At 40.0% G+C, this 15667-nt stretch overlaps 2 protein-coding genes across 3 annotated transcripts in view; one reads left to right on the top strand and one right to left on the bottom strand.

Moving 5' to 3' along the window:
- The window catches only part of dek (DEK proto-oncogene), a 39335-nt gene extending 31948 nt beyond the window's left edge, over positions 1-7387 (bottom strand). Inside the window, exons 1-4 of one of the 2 annotated variants that reach the window (XM_069908209.1) lie at positions 7283-7387; positions 4757-4843; positions 1806-1940; positions 1607-1720 (exon numbers count right to left, since the gene is read on the bottom strand). In XM_069908209.1, coding sequence (XP_069764310.1) covers positions 1607-1720; positions 1806-1926 — 235 coding nt within the window. In that variant the 5' untranslated portion in view covers positions 1927-1940; positions 4757-4843; positions 7283-7387. The remainder of the gene's footprint in view (positions 1-1606; positions 1721-1805; positions 1941-4756; positions 4844-7282) is intronic. The other variant, XM_069908220.1, reaches the window with a different exon arrangement.
- A 105-nt stretch (positions 7388-7492) lies between these two features.
- LOC138748300 (E3 ubiquitin-protein ligase RNF144B-like) overlaps positions 7493-15667 on the top strand; it is a 157367-nt gene continuing 149192 nt past the window's right edge. Inside the window, exons 1-2 of the mRNA XM_069908239.1 lie at positions 7493-8041; positions 8212-8321. The gene's annotated coding sequence lies outside the window, so the exon portion shown is untranslated. The remainder of the gene's footprint in view (positions 8042-8211; positions 8322-15667) is intronic.

Below are 15667 nucleotides of genomic sequence, written 5' to 3'. Positions count from 1 at the left end.
GAGTTTTAGATTTGAGTCACGTTTGGTTGAACTTGCATAAAGAACCTCTGGGTGGTTCAGTTTCATATGGCGAGCACACACAAGTTGATATATTAATTAGAACGTTAAAAAGAGTGTCAGTGAGTGGTAACATCTGGGAAGATTTGATGAGAATGTAATTATAAATAAATAGGATCAGTGGAAGATTTAGTGCAATAGACGTGGATGGTTGATGTGGAGTCCGACTGCGTTTCTCCAATGGGTAACGTGATTTTGGTTCTGTTGCCAGAAGTATTCATTTTTTTTTTAAAAAAGAGGGCAGAAATCTTATTTATATTGAACAGATTCAGTTGAACTGGGATTCCTGCACAATGCAAGAATGCCAATTCAACAATAAAGATTTTAAAACATTAATTTTTATAATCAATCTTTTTCAGAGCCTGGTCAACACAATTTCACCCATAATTTCTTTCTTCTTCTTTGGCTTGGCTTCGCGGACGAAGATTTATGGAGGGGTTTGTCCACGTCTGCTGCAGGCTCGTTGGTGACTGACAAGTCCGATGCGGGACAGGCAGACACGGTTGCAAGGGAAAATTGGTTGATTTGGGTGTTGGGTTTTTCCACCTTTGTCTTTTGTCAGTGAGGTGGGCTCTGCGGTCTTCTTCAAAGGAGGTTGCTGCCCGCCGAACTGTGAGGCGCCAAGATGCACGGTTGGAGGCGATATCAGCCCACTGGCGGTGGTCAATGTGGCAGGCACCAAGAGATTTCTTTAAGCAGTCCTTGTACCTCTTCTTTGGTGCATCTCTGTCTCAGTGGCCAGTGGAGAGCTCACCATAGAACAGGGTTTTAAGTGACAACACAATTAACTACTGTCTTTCATGATATATTCTTTTCTCAGATATTTCTAAGTCTTTTAGCATCATTGTACATGAATGTATTTTTCTTCACAATTCATTTACTAGATTTAAATATAGAATACACCTTCAACCACAGCACACAAGACAAAACTTTAGGAAATCTCCCCCATTTCTTCCACAAATTCTCTACTATTACAAATTCTCTAATCTATTCAAAGCATTCAAGTTTTGCTATATTTCTCCATTTACCCATACAAAGCTAAAATCACATTTACAGCTCTAATTAACTGAAATAGTCGGGACTGAGCTCATTTTGGATAAACGACATTTTCGAATAAATGATCATTTTTTTAAAAAAACAACCTAGTAGCAACAGCAAATCACTTGCAAGTGTTTAAACAACACACAAGGGAAAGCTTTTTCAGCATGAAATAATGTTTAATTCTCATCAAAAAACAACCTAAACAAGATAAATCCAATACTAAAAACTGAGAAAAAAAATTCAGATGACCAAGGAATTCTGGTTGTTTCTGATATCCTAATTTATCCGAAATTTTTCGGAGGCAAAATGACATCATTTTGGTTTTGAAATGTTTTGGATAAATGAAAATTTCTGATTTTTCTGAAATCATCCAAAAAAAAATTCGGAGCTGAACACGCGTCACTTCTGGGTCCAAAAATGTTTCCGATAACTGAGGATTTTGGATAATCAGAGTTGTACTGTACATTAAAACCTCGCAAACAAAATCAAAAGCCTTTGATATCTTTACCTTCAGGAATACTAAATGTCTCTTTTGAAGATGGTGTCACTTGTAAAGTCAATCTTTCCACCTTTTTCTTTTCCCTTTTGCCCTCTACAATAGGGCTTCTTTCCAGTAATCCAACTGCAACATTAAAAATAATATTCTTTTAAAAAATGTATATGTTTCACTTAAATTTTTTTAAATTAAAAAGGGACTTGTACTCTACCTCTTTCCTCCTCTTCCTCTTCACTTTCCAACTGTTTTTCTTCTATTTTTGTAGAAGACTTGTCAGGCTTATTTCTCTTCTTTGTTCCTTCAGACTTTCCCACTTTTTCAGGTGTAGCCATGTCTGCAACTACCTCTGTTGGCAGAATATCAGTTACAAAGAAATGCATATTAGTAATTGAGGAACTGATATTAGCATTTTGTGAAGTATCTGGAATAGCTCATCTCTAAAAAAAAATCCAATGCCCAGCTCACTAATAACTATTGATTTTATTTTAAAAATGTCTATTTACAGAGGAACAAGAAACAGAAGCAGTTGTAGGCCATATAACATCTCTGATCACCTACCCAATAAACACTGTCCTTAGAGATTGACATGGATTCTTCACAACTCAGCATTCGCAAATTTTGGAATATACCAGGCCACATCCAGCTGGTAGGGACATTGCATAATGTGCCTTAAACCTTTTCCACCATCCGAGCTTAAACACAACATGCTATAGCTTACCAGGAATGCAAGCTGAAAAGTGCCCTACATGGTGACTTAGAGGTATAGAATAACTTCTTTGCTTTTGTACAATGTAGACCAAAATGGCTCAATTTAAAAGAAAACTTTTCAATGTCATCTCCCAAATATTTGCTCCCACATTCCCATGAAAATTCAGGTTACATTTAACATGACATAGATTAGATGTATAGAATAAAAACAGGTGCATATATCTGTTGTTAACATTTTCCATAATGTGACCTTTAACAGCATTTGTCTAACAAATTTGTGAAATAGTATAATAAGACCTTCAAAATAAAAACCCAACATTGGCATATTTTACAAAGTATTTGAATAACCGTATGTTATGAGCTCAGAGGACTCCAAAACCCAGCAGCAATAGAAATTCACCAAGACAAATGGTTACTTAAACAAAAGTTGCTTTTAATTTTCTTTTAACATAAAAACAGGATCAAATTTTAACTTATTATTATTAACTTAAACCCCTTCTAATTCTAAGCATACGTGTTCGGGAAAGTTCTTTACTTTAATAGTAGTTATTCACTTCTCCCTTCTCCAAATTCACCAGTATTAGACAATTCTTATACTGTGCACAGAATTTAACATTTATGAAATTTCACCAGGCTCTGGTGCTTAAAGGTAAATGGTTACAGCTCAGGAAGGCTCTTGTTGGTTTCAGAGAGAAATTTGTTGTTCATTGGACACAAACAATCTGATTTCCTCCGATCAGCATTTCAGTAGGCTTCTTCAGGTGTATTCTCTGCTAAAAATGCACCTGAAGAAGAGAAAGTGGCCCTTTGATTTGCTGTTCAGGTGGCAGTGCTAAAAGTGCAGTGCTGGCCACCTGAAGGGACAGCTGCATCTCAATGCACATCTGAGCGCATTCCGGCTCCTGTCCCTTGGGCTGCCAAGTTAGGATGACTGTCAGTTGGGACAGCCAGCACGGGGACATCCCCTGTGCAATGTCCCCACACTGATCACTCTGGCGGCCGGCGGGGGAGAAGGGGGCTGGGGCGGCTGGCGGGGGAGAAGGGGGCTGGGGGGGCCGGCGGGGGAGAAGGGGGCTGGGGCGGCCGGTGGGGGAGAAGGGGGCTGGCCGAAGCAATGCTGGTACCCGACTCGAGCGTCGTAATCCCCCGCCGGCCGCCCCACCCCCCTTCTCCGCTGCCAGCCGCTCTAGCCCTGCAGTCCCCGCGCTGACAGCCCAGCCAGCTGCCCCTGCCCCGACGTCCTGCCCCAGGGGAAGGGGCAGCTGTGAGAGGAGCTGTCAGGCGCTCGCCAACTGACTGTCATCCCAAATGCAGCCGCTTTTAGGATACTGTGCTGCGGCGATTATCCCTCTCGGAGGAGGGTTTCAAAGTTCGCCTTGTAGTTGCCTCCTGCACATTCACATGGCCTCCCAACAGCCGCATATTGCCAAAATATGTGGCTTTACAAGCAGGGCAACTGATCATCTGAAAGTGCCTAGTGTCTTGCTGTAGAAACTTCCCCTCTTGTCAGGACAAGTGTTTTCAACAGGCTGAACTCAGAACTCACAACCAGTCTTCAAAATGAGGTCTTTCATCAAGCCTGCCAGCTTGGCATGTTGCAGCCTCAAAAGACACTGTAGAACTCCCTTCTCTCTCTCTCTCTAAGAGAAAAATCCTGTTTTCTTTCTCTCTCTCTCACACAGACTTCTCTATTTCCACCTACTTTTCAAGTTCCTTCCAAAGCAGCTCCATTGTCTTTTGCAAAGCCACTGGTGCCTGAATGTCTGGCTTCAGCAAACCTCTTGCATTTTAAATGAGATGTCAAGAGCAAGTATCTGTGAAGTCACCTACACTAAATTCCCCCACAATCTCTTTTAAAAACATATTTATATACTATATACATAATATGACCTGTAACACTTATAATCATGAACAATGTTTTAAAGGTCATCATGATTTCAAAGCATGACAATCTTAAAAAAGGAAGTGGAGGGAGCCAAGTTTAGAGAAGGAATTTCAAAGCTTTGTGTCTCGTCAGGCATAAAGATGGCCGTGCGAGTGATAAACATGGGGAATACACAACAGCCAAAATTGGAAGAAGGTCAAGAACAAAGCTTCTCGAGTATGATACCCCAATAAATCAGATCTTATGCCAAAAGGGAGAAATTCTGCAACAGGAAATTTAAGGCTTAAGGCTGACCATCAGGCTGTTTGGGTCTTGGAAGCTGTGCATGCAGCTGCTGTATTTATCAGGGCTGATTAAAAATCCAACCAGCATTTCATCCAGCCTCCTTTTGTCTCTTCCTCAAGTACCCCATGGATAGTTCTCAAATCCAAAAGGGTTGTCTACAACCAAAAGGTAGCAGGGATAAACTGGATGGTGGTGGCCCTTCAGCTGGTCTTGATAAAGTTGGTGTTGAAGGCATTGGGTTTGAGAGGGCTGGAAAATCTTGAGTGCAGAGGGTTGTAACTCACCAAATTAGATGAGCTGCTGCTCCTCGTACAATGGATAGAGGAAGTAGCCAAATAGAAAGTTCAACTGAGTTGAAGAGAAAAGGTCACCTGCAAATGGAAGTTCAGAATTAATCTTGAGGACTAAACAGATGTATTCTGTGAAAGTTGCAAATCTACATTTAGTTTTGCGTAAGTACAGGAACTCAACCCACATTGAAAGAGGCATGAAAAAATGCCACTTCATCTGAAGGCAACGTTTGGGTCTCCAAACAGAAGGTCAAAACAAAAAAAAAAATTGCATTACACAAAAGCACCATGAGGAGAGTGGTATTGCTGAAGACGGGACATTAGATAAAGAGCCACAGAGAGATTAGTCCCTTTGGTATATTGCCAAATAGAGAGATCTGACCAGTGCCAACATTGCATTGAAGAGAAATTAAAGATGACCCATTGAATGTAGAGATTGAGGAGGTAGAAGAGGACGACAAAGCAACTACTTTTCTTGTTCTGTGTGAGAGAATGCTGCAACTCAACATATAAAACTCCATTCCACTCTTACTTACTCTTACTTCAGTCCTGGTGATATTATTTGCACCAATGCATTCAAAGTAATTTTCCACCTTAAAAGTGGAATTTCTCCATCAGTTAAAGGGGTTATAAACCATATCCTTTCCATTTTTTTATATTTCAATCTCAAGTTTTAAATCCAAAACAAGATGAAGGGGTAGAGCGAGATCAGCATTTATCTTAGGCCCTTTTACATTGCCTTTAAAAGATGGTAATTAACCACCCTTTTACCGCATCACTTACCTGTGTGAACGTGACTAACATGGTATAGGGATCATTTTCATCCTGGTTCTTACCCAAGCTAGGTAGTAGCAGAGCTGATGCGAGCATTGGCCTCAATGTAAGAGGCTTTCCCGCCTCCTGGGGCACCAACGCTGTAATGTTGCAGGTCCCACCTCTCTTTTGCACCAGGATGTCAGGTCCTTATGAAAAGGGCTGCAGTGTGCCAATTTATTGGGGTCTGTGTAAAAGGGCACTTGATAAATGGAGTGACAAGCTCATACAGCCGAATCCCTACTTCTTACTTTGATTTGATTTAAAAAAAATGATTAGTATAACTTATGATGGCATTGAAAGATCATCCATTCCAAACTCTCTGATGATCTGTCCTTAGGTCTCTATGTTGATGTATCTCAAAGATGGTTCACCAGTAGCTATACTTCGTGACGAGATTTAGTTTGTCACTAGATTCTTGCAAATTTCTACAGGTGTACTGTGGAGAGCATTCTGACTGTCTCCATCACTGCCTGGTACAATGATGCCAATGCACAGGACAGGAAGGCTAGAGTTGTGAATTCAGTAAGGGCCGTCATGGACACTGGTCTTCACTTCATTAACGATATTTAAATATTTTTAAAAATGAATTTAGACATAAAGCAGAGTAACACACCACTTCAGCCCACGTGTCCGTGCCACCCAATTTACACCCCATTCCTTTTTAAACTGTGGGAAGAAACTGGAGCCCAGAGAAAACCCACACAAACCATATAACAATTACAGTATGGAAACAGGCCATCTCAGTCCCTCTAGTCCGCACCGATTTAAGTGATCTCTAGTTCCACCTACCTGTTCCCTGTCCATAATCCTCCAATCCCCTCACATCCATGCACTTATCCAACCTTCTCTAAAATGACAAAATTGACCCTGCTTCAACCACCTCTTCCAGAAGGCCATTCCACTCAGTGAAGGAACCTCCCTCTCGTGTTACTTCTAAACTTATGACCCCTCATTCCAGTCTCACCTACCATCACGGGGAAGAGCCTATTCACATCTACTCAAAATATAGATATATTTTCTTTTAGCTTCTTACTTTTAGACGTGGGGAGAAAATACAAACCCTGAGACAGTGCAGGATTAGAACCCCAGTCTGGTCCCGAACACTGGCACTGTCGAGGTGCTGCACTGACCACAGCACCCACCGTGCTCTTCAAGAGGCAGAGAGTGTCTCAAGTAGCCTCTTTCCTCAAGGAGCTGCACCATGCAGACCTTGCCCTCTTCAGTGTTACCACCAGGAAAGTGGCACAGGAGGCAACTGTACAAAAAGTAGCTTCTTCGCAATCGCCCTCAGATTTCTGAATGGACAGTGAACCACAGATATTACCTCTTCATCACCAACTTATTTTATTTTTAAAACTGTGATTTACAGCAATATTTGCACCTGGAATGCAACAAAACAACTCATTTCGCGGCACATGTTCATGACCATAAATTCTGAACTGATGGAAGAGGAAGTGTGGACATTGCCTGCCCAGGATGCAGGGACGAGCCACGACTGCAAACAGCCCTCCTGACATTTGCCCCGCTTCTCCACAAGAGAAGAGAGTCGGCGTTTCCCCGGCCCTGGGTTGGCAGCCCGGGGAGTCCCACCAGGCATGGCGAACCCGCTTCGGCCTGCTCGGGCTGCCGGAGGGGCAGCGGCGCGTTCCCTCCCTCCCGCTCCCCGCGACGGACGTTCCCCTCTTCCGACCGCCAAGGACTTACCTGCGCCCCGCGAAGCCGCGCTAAAGCGAGCCCACAATCGCCAACACTTCGTTCCCCTCCCCTCCCCCCCAACCACCGGCCGGACAACAGGCAGCGAAAGAGCGCGCCACCAGCGGAGCGGATTCAAAATGGCAGTTGTGGCGCACGCGGCAAAGCGGCAGCCAATGGAAGCAGGCAGTGTGCGCAGGCGCTTTGACTCACAGCCTACACTTCTGTGGGCCACCGCCATGAGAGCCGAAGAACCCAACAGCACAGAAGATAGGCCATACGGCCCTTCGAGTTCGCGCTCCAGAGAATAAAAATAATTCTTTAAAAGTTCGGTTGTTTGCAAAACAGAAAATGGTGCAAATACTCTGCAGTACCTTTGAGGGAGAAAGAATCAAGGGTCTCTAATCCATCTATGGAGGTTTGCAGCATAAAAATAGATTGTTCAGCCCAACTATATGTGCTGATCAAATTGGCCACCAAACGAGTACATTTGCCTGCATAAACCTTTCCTATCCACTTCTGAGGCTGAAGAACACACAGGCTGCAGGCTGCTGGCGACTGCATAAGAGGGATTCACACTGGGATTCAGACAGCTGAAGACTAGCTGAAGGGGTACGAGGTACCGCAACTGGGATGCGAGAGGGGTCCTGAGGGGGTTCAGACTGGAGTTCGGGCTGCTGGTGATTTGGACTGGACTCTGTGGCTGCGGGAGTGCTGGAGGCGAACCATGGACACTCGATAACTCTGAGGAGACTCTTCCTTCCGCTGACTGTAAGGCACTTCAGGCAATTTCTGCCCATGGCAAATCTGTCTGCCTTATGGGAGACGAAAATAAATTCTGTGTAATATTGCACCATCTATATTACAATAAAAATGAATTTTGAACTCTATTCCTCTCTTCACATACACTGTTTTTGACAGTATTTGACTTATTTTTCCAGATGGCTGGGTACATGCAGTTTGGATGAAAAGAAGTCATCTGGTAAAAAGCTTCGCCCATCAGACTGATAACAACATCTGAAGCTGGGCATATGGTACCGCGTGTCAGAAGGTAATGCACAGCTCATGCTTGGCAGATTTGCCATCGGCAGAAATTTCATGAAGCACCTCTTATCTCATTAGGTACTTTTATGCCAGGCCTCCGCTTTGAGACCAGCTTCAAACGCAGATAAAAAATCTTAAACTTACCTATTTATGGAGCAGCCCTAAAAAAGCTGCTCCCGTGCTGCTTTTATGTCAAGCAGTGCCTCGGTGCGTTGTCCAGATCCGCTGTAGGCGGGTCGACTATTGCCATTGCGCTGCCTGTCAAAAATAGGTGGAAGAGAAATGGCTGCCTTCCCTACCCATAATCCCCCATGCAGCTGTAACCGTTCTGTACTTCCCAGGGTAGAGTTGACGGCCATTGCTTTGCTGCATATTGAGCTGCTGGCACAGATGAGGGGCCCTGAAGACTGAAGCAGCCCAGTGGAGTATCGGAGGCTGGAGTGGCCTATGGGGCTGTCATAGCCTACCCCAGCTGCCCCCTGATGGTCTGCTGGCCCAGCTGCCCCCGCCCTAATGGCCCCCGTCCCTGCCCTGAGGGGGTCATGAGGGAGATGGGTGAGAGAAGAGATGGGTCGTGGGCTGACGACAACATCACACTGTCATCAGCCTACCCCTAGCTAGTCGCTTGCAATGGATGTACCTTTATTTAGCAAGGTGGAGCGCTCCATTCCACCTCTAGCACTACCTTGGAGAAGGATTGGTGGATTTGCTTCCACAGTCCCGCAGCCCTTGCAGCCACACAGAGACCAGTCCAAACTATCAGGAACCCGAGCTCCAGATTCAAACCTCTGATACCATTAGGAACTCTTCAACATCTCGGCACTCTCTTGCAACCCAGTCTGACACCTGGTACGCTTTCAGCCAGTTTCGAGCATAGGAGTCACGTGATGGAGTAGTGGCCGGTGGGGTAAAACCAGCCCTCTCCAGAAAAGAAGAAAAAAAGTTAAGAAAAGACAAAATTCAATAAATATAAGAAATAAAAGATAAAGTTGCAGAGAAGAGAAAGAAAATGGCACCTAAGAAGAAAAAAGTAAAAACAATGGGAAAAAAAGAAGAAAAGAAAGGAAAATACCTTACCTGCATGAAGGAACAGGGAGCCATGGTGGAGAAGAGTGCCTGATCTCCAAGGTTGGTGACAGCGTCGTTGAGTTGCGACCCCCCCCGCCCCCCGACTGGTGGACTACAAAAATGGCTCTCTGAGCCAAACAAAAGTGTGCAATCTAAGGTGAAGGAAAACGCCGACAGGAGGGGGGGCTCAGCCAAGGAGCGGGCAACCACAGCGTGACCAACTGAGGGATGCCCGACACCAGGGCTCTCAGCTGGAAGATGAGGAAAGTGGCAGGAGAGGGAGTGAAGTACCAGGTGAGAAAGAAAGTCGATGGGGTGAAAGGAAAGAGGAGCAGCAGCAGGAGACTCAATAGATGAGCAGCTCGGAAGAAAAGGACCAACAGCAAGAGGCCAAGCAAGAAGAGACCCGACAAAGTGAGACAAACTACGCATCAGAAAAATCAGAAGAGACACAGATACAAAGAAGAAAAGAAGACACAAACACAGGTACAGGCACAGAAGAAGAGGAAGAAGACCAAGATCTTCACAGAGAGATAGAAGGTAAAACAGATGGACAGAATATAGATAAAGCTTTTTTTTTGAAGAACAAATGAGAGCATAAAAAGAATGGTTGTCATTAGAATTTAGTGCAATTAAAAGAAAAATGAAAAGAACAGAAGATAAAATGCAAAGATTAGAGCTAGTCATGACAGAATTAGGGAAAAGAGTAGAAAATGTGGAAGAACGAGAAACGGCTATAGAAATGGAAGAAAGTGATAAAAAAATTAGAGACATAAGAGTTGTTATCTCAGAAAATTGATATGCTGGAAAATTATAGTAGGCGAAACAACATAAAAATAGTGGGCTTAAAGGAAGATGAAGAAGGCACAGATATGAAGGAATTTATAAAAGAATGGATCCCGAAGGTCCTGGGAACGACAGAAATGCAGGAAGGAATGGAAATAGAAAGGTCACACAGAACATTAGCTCCGAAACCACAAATACATCAAAAACCAAGATCCATTTTATTAAAATTTTTGAGATATATGACAAGAGAAAATATACTGGAGCGGGCAAGGAATAAAATTAGAGAAGACAATAAACCATTGGTCTATAAGGGTCAAAAAATATTTTTTTACCCAGACATAAGTTTTGAACTCTTAAAGAAGAAGGACTTTAATGCAGCAAAATCGATCCATGAGAAAAAGGTTATAAATTCATGTTAAGACATCCGGCTGTGCTTAAAATATTTATCCCCGGGGAGCAAAACAAACTTCTCGGATCCAGAGGAAGGACAAGAATTTGCAGAATGCTTGTAGGACAGAAGATGTAATAAGAATGAAGAACAGCGATAAAATATATATAAAGATGTAAAAACAATGTATATATAAAGAACTAAAGAAAGGAAAGAGAAGGGAAGGAAATAAAAAGTGAAATAAAAAGTGTTTTCTGTATTGGGAGGAGAGAATAGCCATCACTGCAAAATCAGATGACGCTTGCGAGCAGGTTCGCAAACCAAATGGAAAGGGGAGTTGTGATTGCCCATCAAGGCATAAGGGGCAACTCGGGGGGGGGGGGGATATTTGGGGTTAAGGGAATATTGGATGTGGGAGTTGTTGGAGTATTTTATGTTTTAGATGTGTTGTCATACATTGAGTTTACATTGAGTTTAAAAAGGGAAAACAGAGATGAAAAGGGTGGTGGTGAGGAAGTAGAAATGAGGTGTTAACATAAGATGACCACATTGAACTATATGACTATAAACATTAATGGAATACATAACCAAATTAAAAGGAAGAAGCTATTAAATTTACTGAGAAAAGAAAAAAATAGATATAGCATTTGTGCAGGAAATGCATTAACTGAAGTGGAGCATAACAAATTAAAGAGAGACTGGGTAGGGCAGGTAGTGGCAGCATCATATTCAAAAGCTAGAGGTGTAACTATATTAATTAATAAAAATGTACCAATCAAAATAGAGGAGGAAATAATAGATCCAGCAGGGAGGTATATAATGATAAAGTGTCAGATATATTCAGAATTTTGGAATTTGCTCAATATATATGCACCTAATGAGGAGGATCAAAAGTTTATGCAAGATATTTTTTTGAAGATTGTAGATACACAAGGAAATATATTGATAGGAGGGGATTTTAACCTTAATTTGGATCCAATGTTGGATAAAACTGGACAAAAGATTAGCAAAAAGAATAAAGTGGCCTAATTTATGGTTAAATCAATGCAAGAAATGAAACTTATGGTTATATGGAGGAGGCAGCACCCAAGAGAGAAGGAATACTCATATTATTCAAGTAGGCAAAAAACATAATCAAGGATTGATTTGTTTTTGTTGTCTGCCCATATTTAAGGCAGAGTTAGGAAAATGAATATAAAACTAGATTGCTATCTGATCACTCACCCCTGTTATTAGCAATAGAACTGGAGGACATCCCACTAAGAACATGTAGATGGAGGTTAAACTCCATGCTACTTAAGGCAGGAATATAGAGAGTTTACTGACTGCCAAATTAAAAAATATTTTGAAATAAATACGGAATCAGTGAAAGACAAATTTATATTATGGGATGCATTAGAAGGCAGATAATAAGTTATGTAACTAAGATGAAAAAGGACTACAATCGGGAAATAGAGCAGTTGGGAAATAGTAAGTACAGAAAAGGAACTAGTAAAAAGGGATGATATAACGAAAAGGAGAGAATTGGCGGACAAAAAAATTAAATACAAAACATTACAAATGTACAAGGTGGAGAAAAAAATAATGAAAAAGCAAAAGTATTATGAACTAGGAGAAAAAACACATAAAATATTAGTCTGGCAACTTAAAACAAAACAAGCTAAAAGAACTGTATTGGCATCAAGGAAAAAGGACAAACAAATTACATATAACCCAATAGAGATTAATTAGAATTTTATGAACAATTATACCAAACTGAGAACAAGGGGAAAGATGATAAAATAGAAGAGTTTTTAGCTAAAATTGAAATGCTGAAATTGCAAGAAGAGGAACAAAACAAACTGATAAAACCATTTGAAATAGAGGAAGTGCAGGATATATTAAAAAAGCTGCCGAACAATAAAACACCTGGAGAGGATGGACTCCCAATAGAATTCTATAAAACATTTAAAGAGTTATAATTCCTCCTCTCCTGGAAGTAATGAACCAGATAGTCTCCTGGAAGTAATGAACCAGATAGAAGAAACTCAAAACTTGCCAGATTTATGTAAGACAGCAATAATTACAGTAATACCAAAGACGGGGAAGGATCCACTAACACCAACATCAAATAGACCAATATCTCTACTTAATTCAGATTATAAGATAATAGCAAAATTATTAGCATACAGATTGGCCGATTGTGTACCAAAAATAGTAAAATAAGATCAACTGGATTTATTAAGAAAAAACAAACAGCGGATAATGTCTGTAAGCTTATTAATCTAATTCATGCAGTTCAAGGAAATAAGAAGCCAACAGTGGCTTTAGACGCAGAAAAAGCCTTTGACAGAGTAGAATGGAATTATTTATATAAAGTATTACAGAGGTTCAATCTAACAGAAAAATATATTAATTGAATTAAAGCATTATATAATGGACCATTGGCAAAGGTAACAGTAAATGGATATGTATCAAACCAATTTAAATTAAGTAGGTCAACTAGACAGGGATGTCCATTATCCCCCTCACTATTTGCTTTACCAATAGAACCATTGGCAGAACTGAAAAGAACAGAAAATAAAATAAAAGGGATAAAAATAAAGGAGAAGGAGTATAAAATCAGTTTATTTGCAGATAACATCATAGTATACTTAACAGAACCAGAAATATCAATAAAAGAATTACATAAGAAATTGAAGGAGTATGGAGAAATATCGGGGTACAAGATCAACACAAATTAAAGTGAAGTGATCCCAATGAGTAACGCGAATTATACAGAATTTAAAAAAGAATCACCATTTAAATGGCAAACACAAGCAATCCGATACCAAGGTATTAGGTTAGATAATAATTTAAGCCACCTGTACGAGCTAAATTGTCAGCCACTAAGAAAGAAATTGCAGGAAGACATAGAACATTGGAAAGAATTACCGCAAATGTTGATAGGGAGGGTAAATTGCATTAAAATGAATGTCTTCCCAAGGATACAAGGAATTCCCAAGGAATCGTTACCAATTCCCTTAACAGAGAAATTCTTTAATGAACTAAAGAGAATAATAATAGGAAATTCTTGTGGAAAGGGGGGGAAACCGAGGATAGTGTTAGATAAATTAACAGAGAGGTACAACGAAGGTAATTTGCAGTTATCAAACTTTAAAATTTATTATAGAGCAGCACAGTTAAGGTATTTATCAGAAAAACCAGACTGGACTAAGATAGAACTAGATAAAATAGGGGAAAAGGTACCGGAACATATACTGTATAAGTGGGATGAAAAACTGGTGCAATATAAAAACTCACGAGTACTGCATCATTTACTCAATATATGGAAGAAGATCCACTTAGAAAGGAAAAAAAAACTAATTACCAAGTGCCAAAATTACTATATTTTTTTATTTTTCACACTATAAACCACATTGATCAAGATACATACATTTTCCTTTTCAAATATATACAGTGTCATTTTCTCCCCCCCTCCCCTCCCACCCTCCCTACCTCCCCTCCCATTCATTTAAAGTTCAGAATCTAAGATACATTAAACCCATCAAACAATGTTGTCACTCAATAAAAATAAACAAGAAATTCCACTGAATCAGTTCTTTTCATTCTCTTCTCCTTCTGTCATTTTAGGTGGTAGATGTCCACGGTAGGTTTTCTCTATTATGTTTCATGTATGGCTCCCATATTTGTTCAAATATTGTAATATTATTTCTTAAATTATATGTTATTTTTTCTAATGCAATACATTTATTCATTTCTATATACCATTGTTGTATTCTCAAGTTATCTTCTCATTTCCAGGCTGACATAATACATTTTTTTGCTACAGCTAGGGCTATCCTAACAAATCTTTTTTGTGCATCATCCAAATCAAGTCCAAATTCTTTGTTTTTTATGTTACTTAGGAGGAAGATCTCTGGGTTTTTTTGGTATATTGCTTTTTGTGATTTTATTTAATATCTGGTTTAGATCTTCCCAAAATTTTTTCACTTTCTCACATGTCCAGATTGCATAAATTGTTGTTCCCATTTCCTTTTTACAGCGAAAACATCTGTCAGATACTGTTGGGTCCCATTTATTTAACTTTTGAGGTGTAATATATAGCCTGTGTATCCAGTTATATTGTATCATACGTAACCTCGTATTTATTGTATTTCTCATAGTTCCTGAGCATAACTTCTCCCATGTTTCCTTCTTTATCTTTATATTTAGATCTTGTTCCCATTTTTGTTTAGTTTTACCATTTGTTTCCTCATTCTCCTTTTCTTGCAGTTTAAAATACATATTTGTTATAAATCTTTTGATTATCATTGTGTCTGTAATCACATATTCAAAATTACTTCCCTCTGGTAACCTCAGACTGCTTCTCAATTTGTCCTTCAAGTAGGATTTCAGTTGGTAGTATGCCAACACTGTATCGTGAGTTATATTATATTTATCCTTCATTTGTTCAAAGGATAATAATTTATTTCCCGAAAAGCAATTTTCTATTCTTTTGATCCCTTTTTTCTCCCATTCTCTAAAGGAAAGGTTATCTATTGTAAAAGGGATTAGCTGATTTTGTGTCAGTATTAGTTTTGGTAGTTGGTAATTTGTTTTATTCCTTTCTACATGAATCTTCTTCCAAGTATTGAGCAGATGATGTAATACTGGAGAATTCCTACGTTGTACCAATTTTTCATCCCATTTATAATAATATATGTTCGGGTATCTTCTCCCCTATTTTATCTAGTTCTAATCTAGTCCAATCTGGCTTTTCCCTTGTTTGATAAAAATCTGATAGGTATCTTAATTGTGTGGCTCTATAATAATTTTTAAAGTTTGGCAGTTGTAAGCCTCCTTGTTTATACCATTCTGTTAATTTATCTAGTGCTATCCTCGGTTTCCCCCTTTCCATAAAAATTTCCTTATTATTTTCTTTAACTCCTTGAAGAATTTCTCTGTCAAGTGTATTGGCAATGCTTGAAATAGGTATTGTATCCTTGGCAAAATGTTCATTTTAATACAGTTTATCCTTCCTATTAGTGTTAGTGGTAAGTCTTTCCAATGCTCTAAGTCGTCCTGTAATTTTTTCATTAGTGGATAATAACTGAGTTTATATAGATGGCCGAGGTTTTTATTTATTTGTA

The sequence above is a fragment of the Narcine bancroftii genome, chromosome 1 (assembly GCF_036971445.1).
Source record: "Narcine bancroftii isolate sNarBan1 chromosome 1, sNarBan1.hap1, whole genome shotgun sequence".
Lineage (NCBI taxonomy): Eukaryota > Metazoa > Chordata > Chondrichthyes > Torpediniformes > Narcinidae > Narcine > Narcine bancroftii.
The sequence above is the reverse complement of the archived record's forward strand: the minus strand, read 5'-3'. Positions and strand labels throughout refer to the sequence as shown.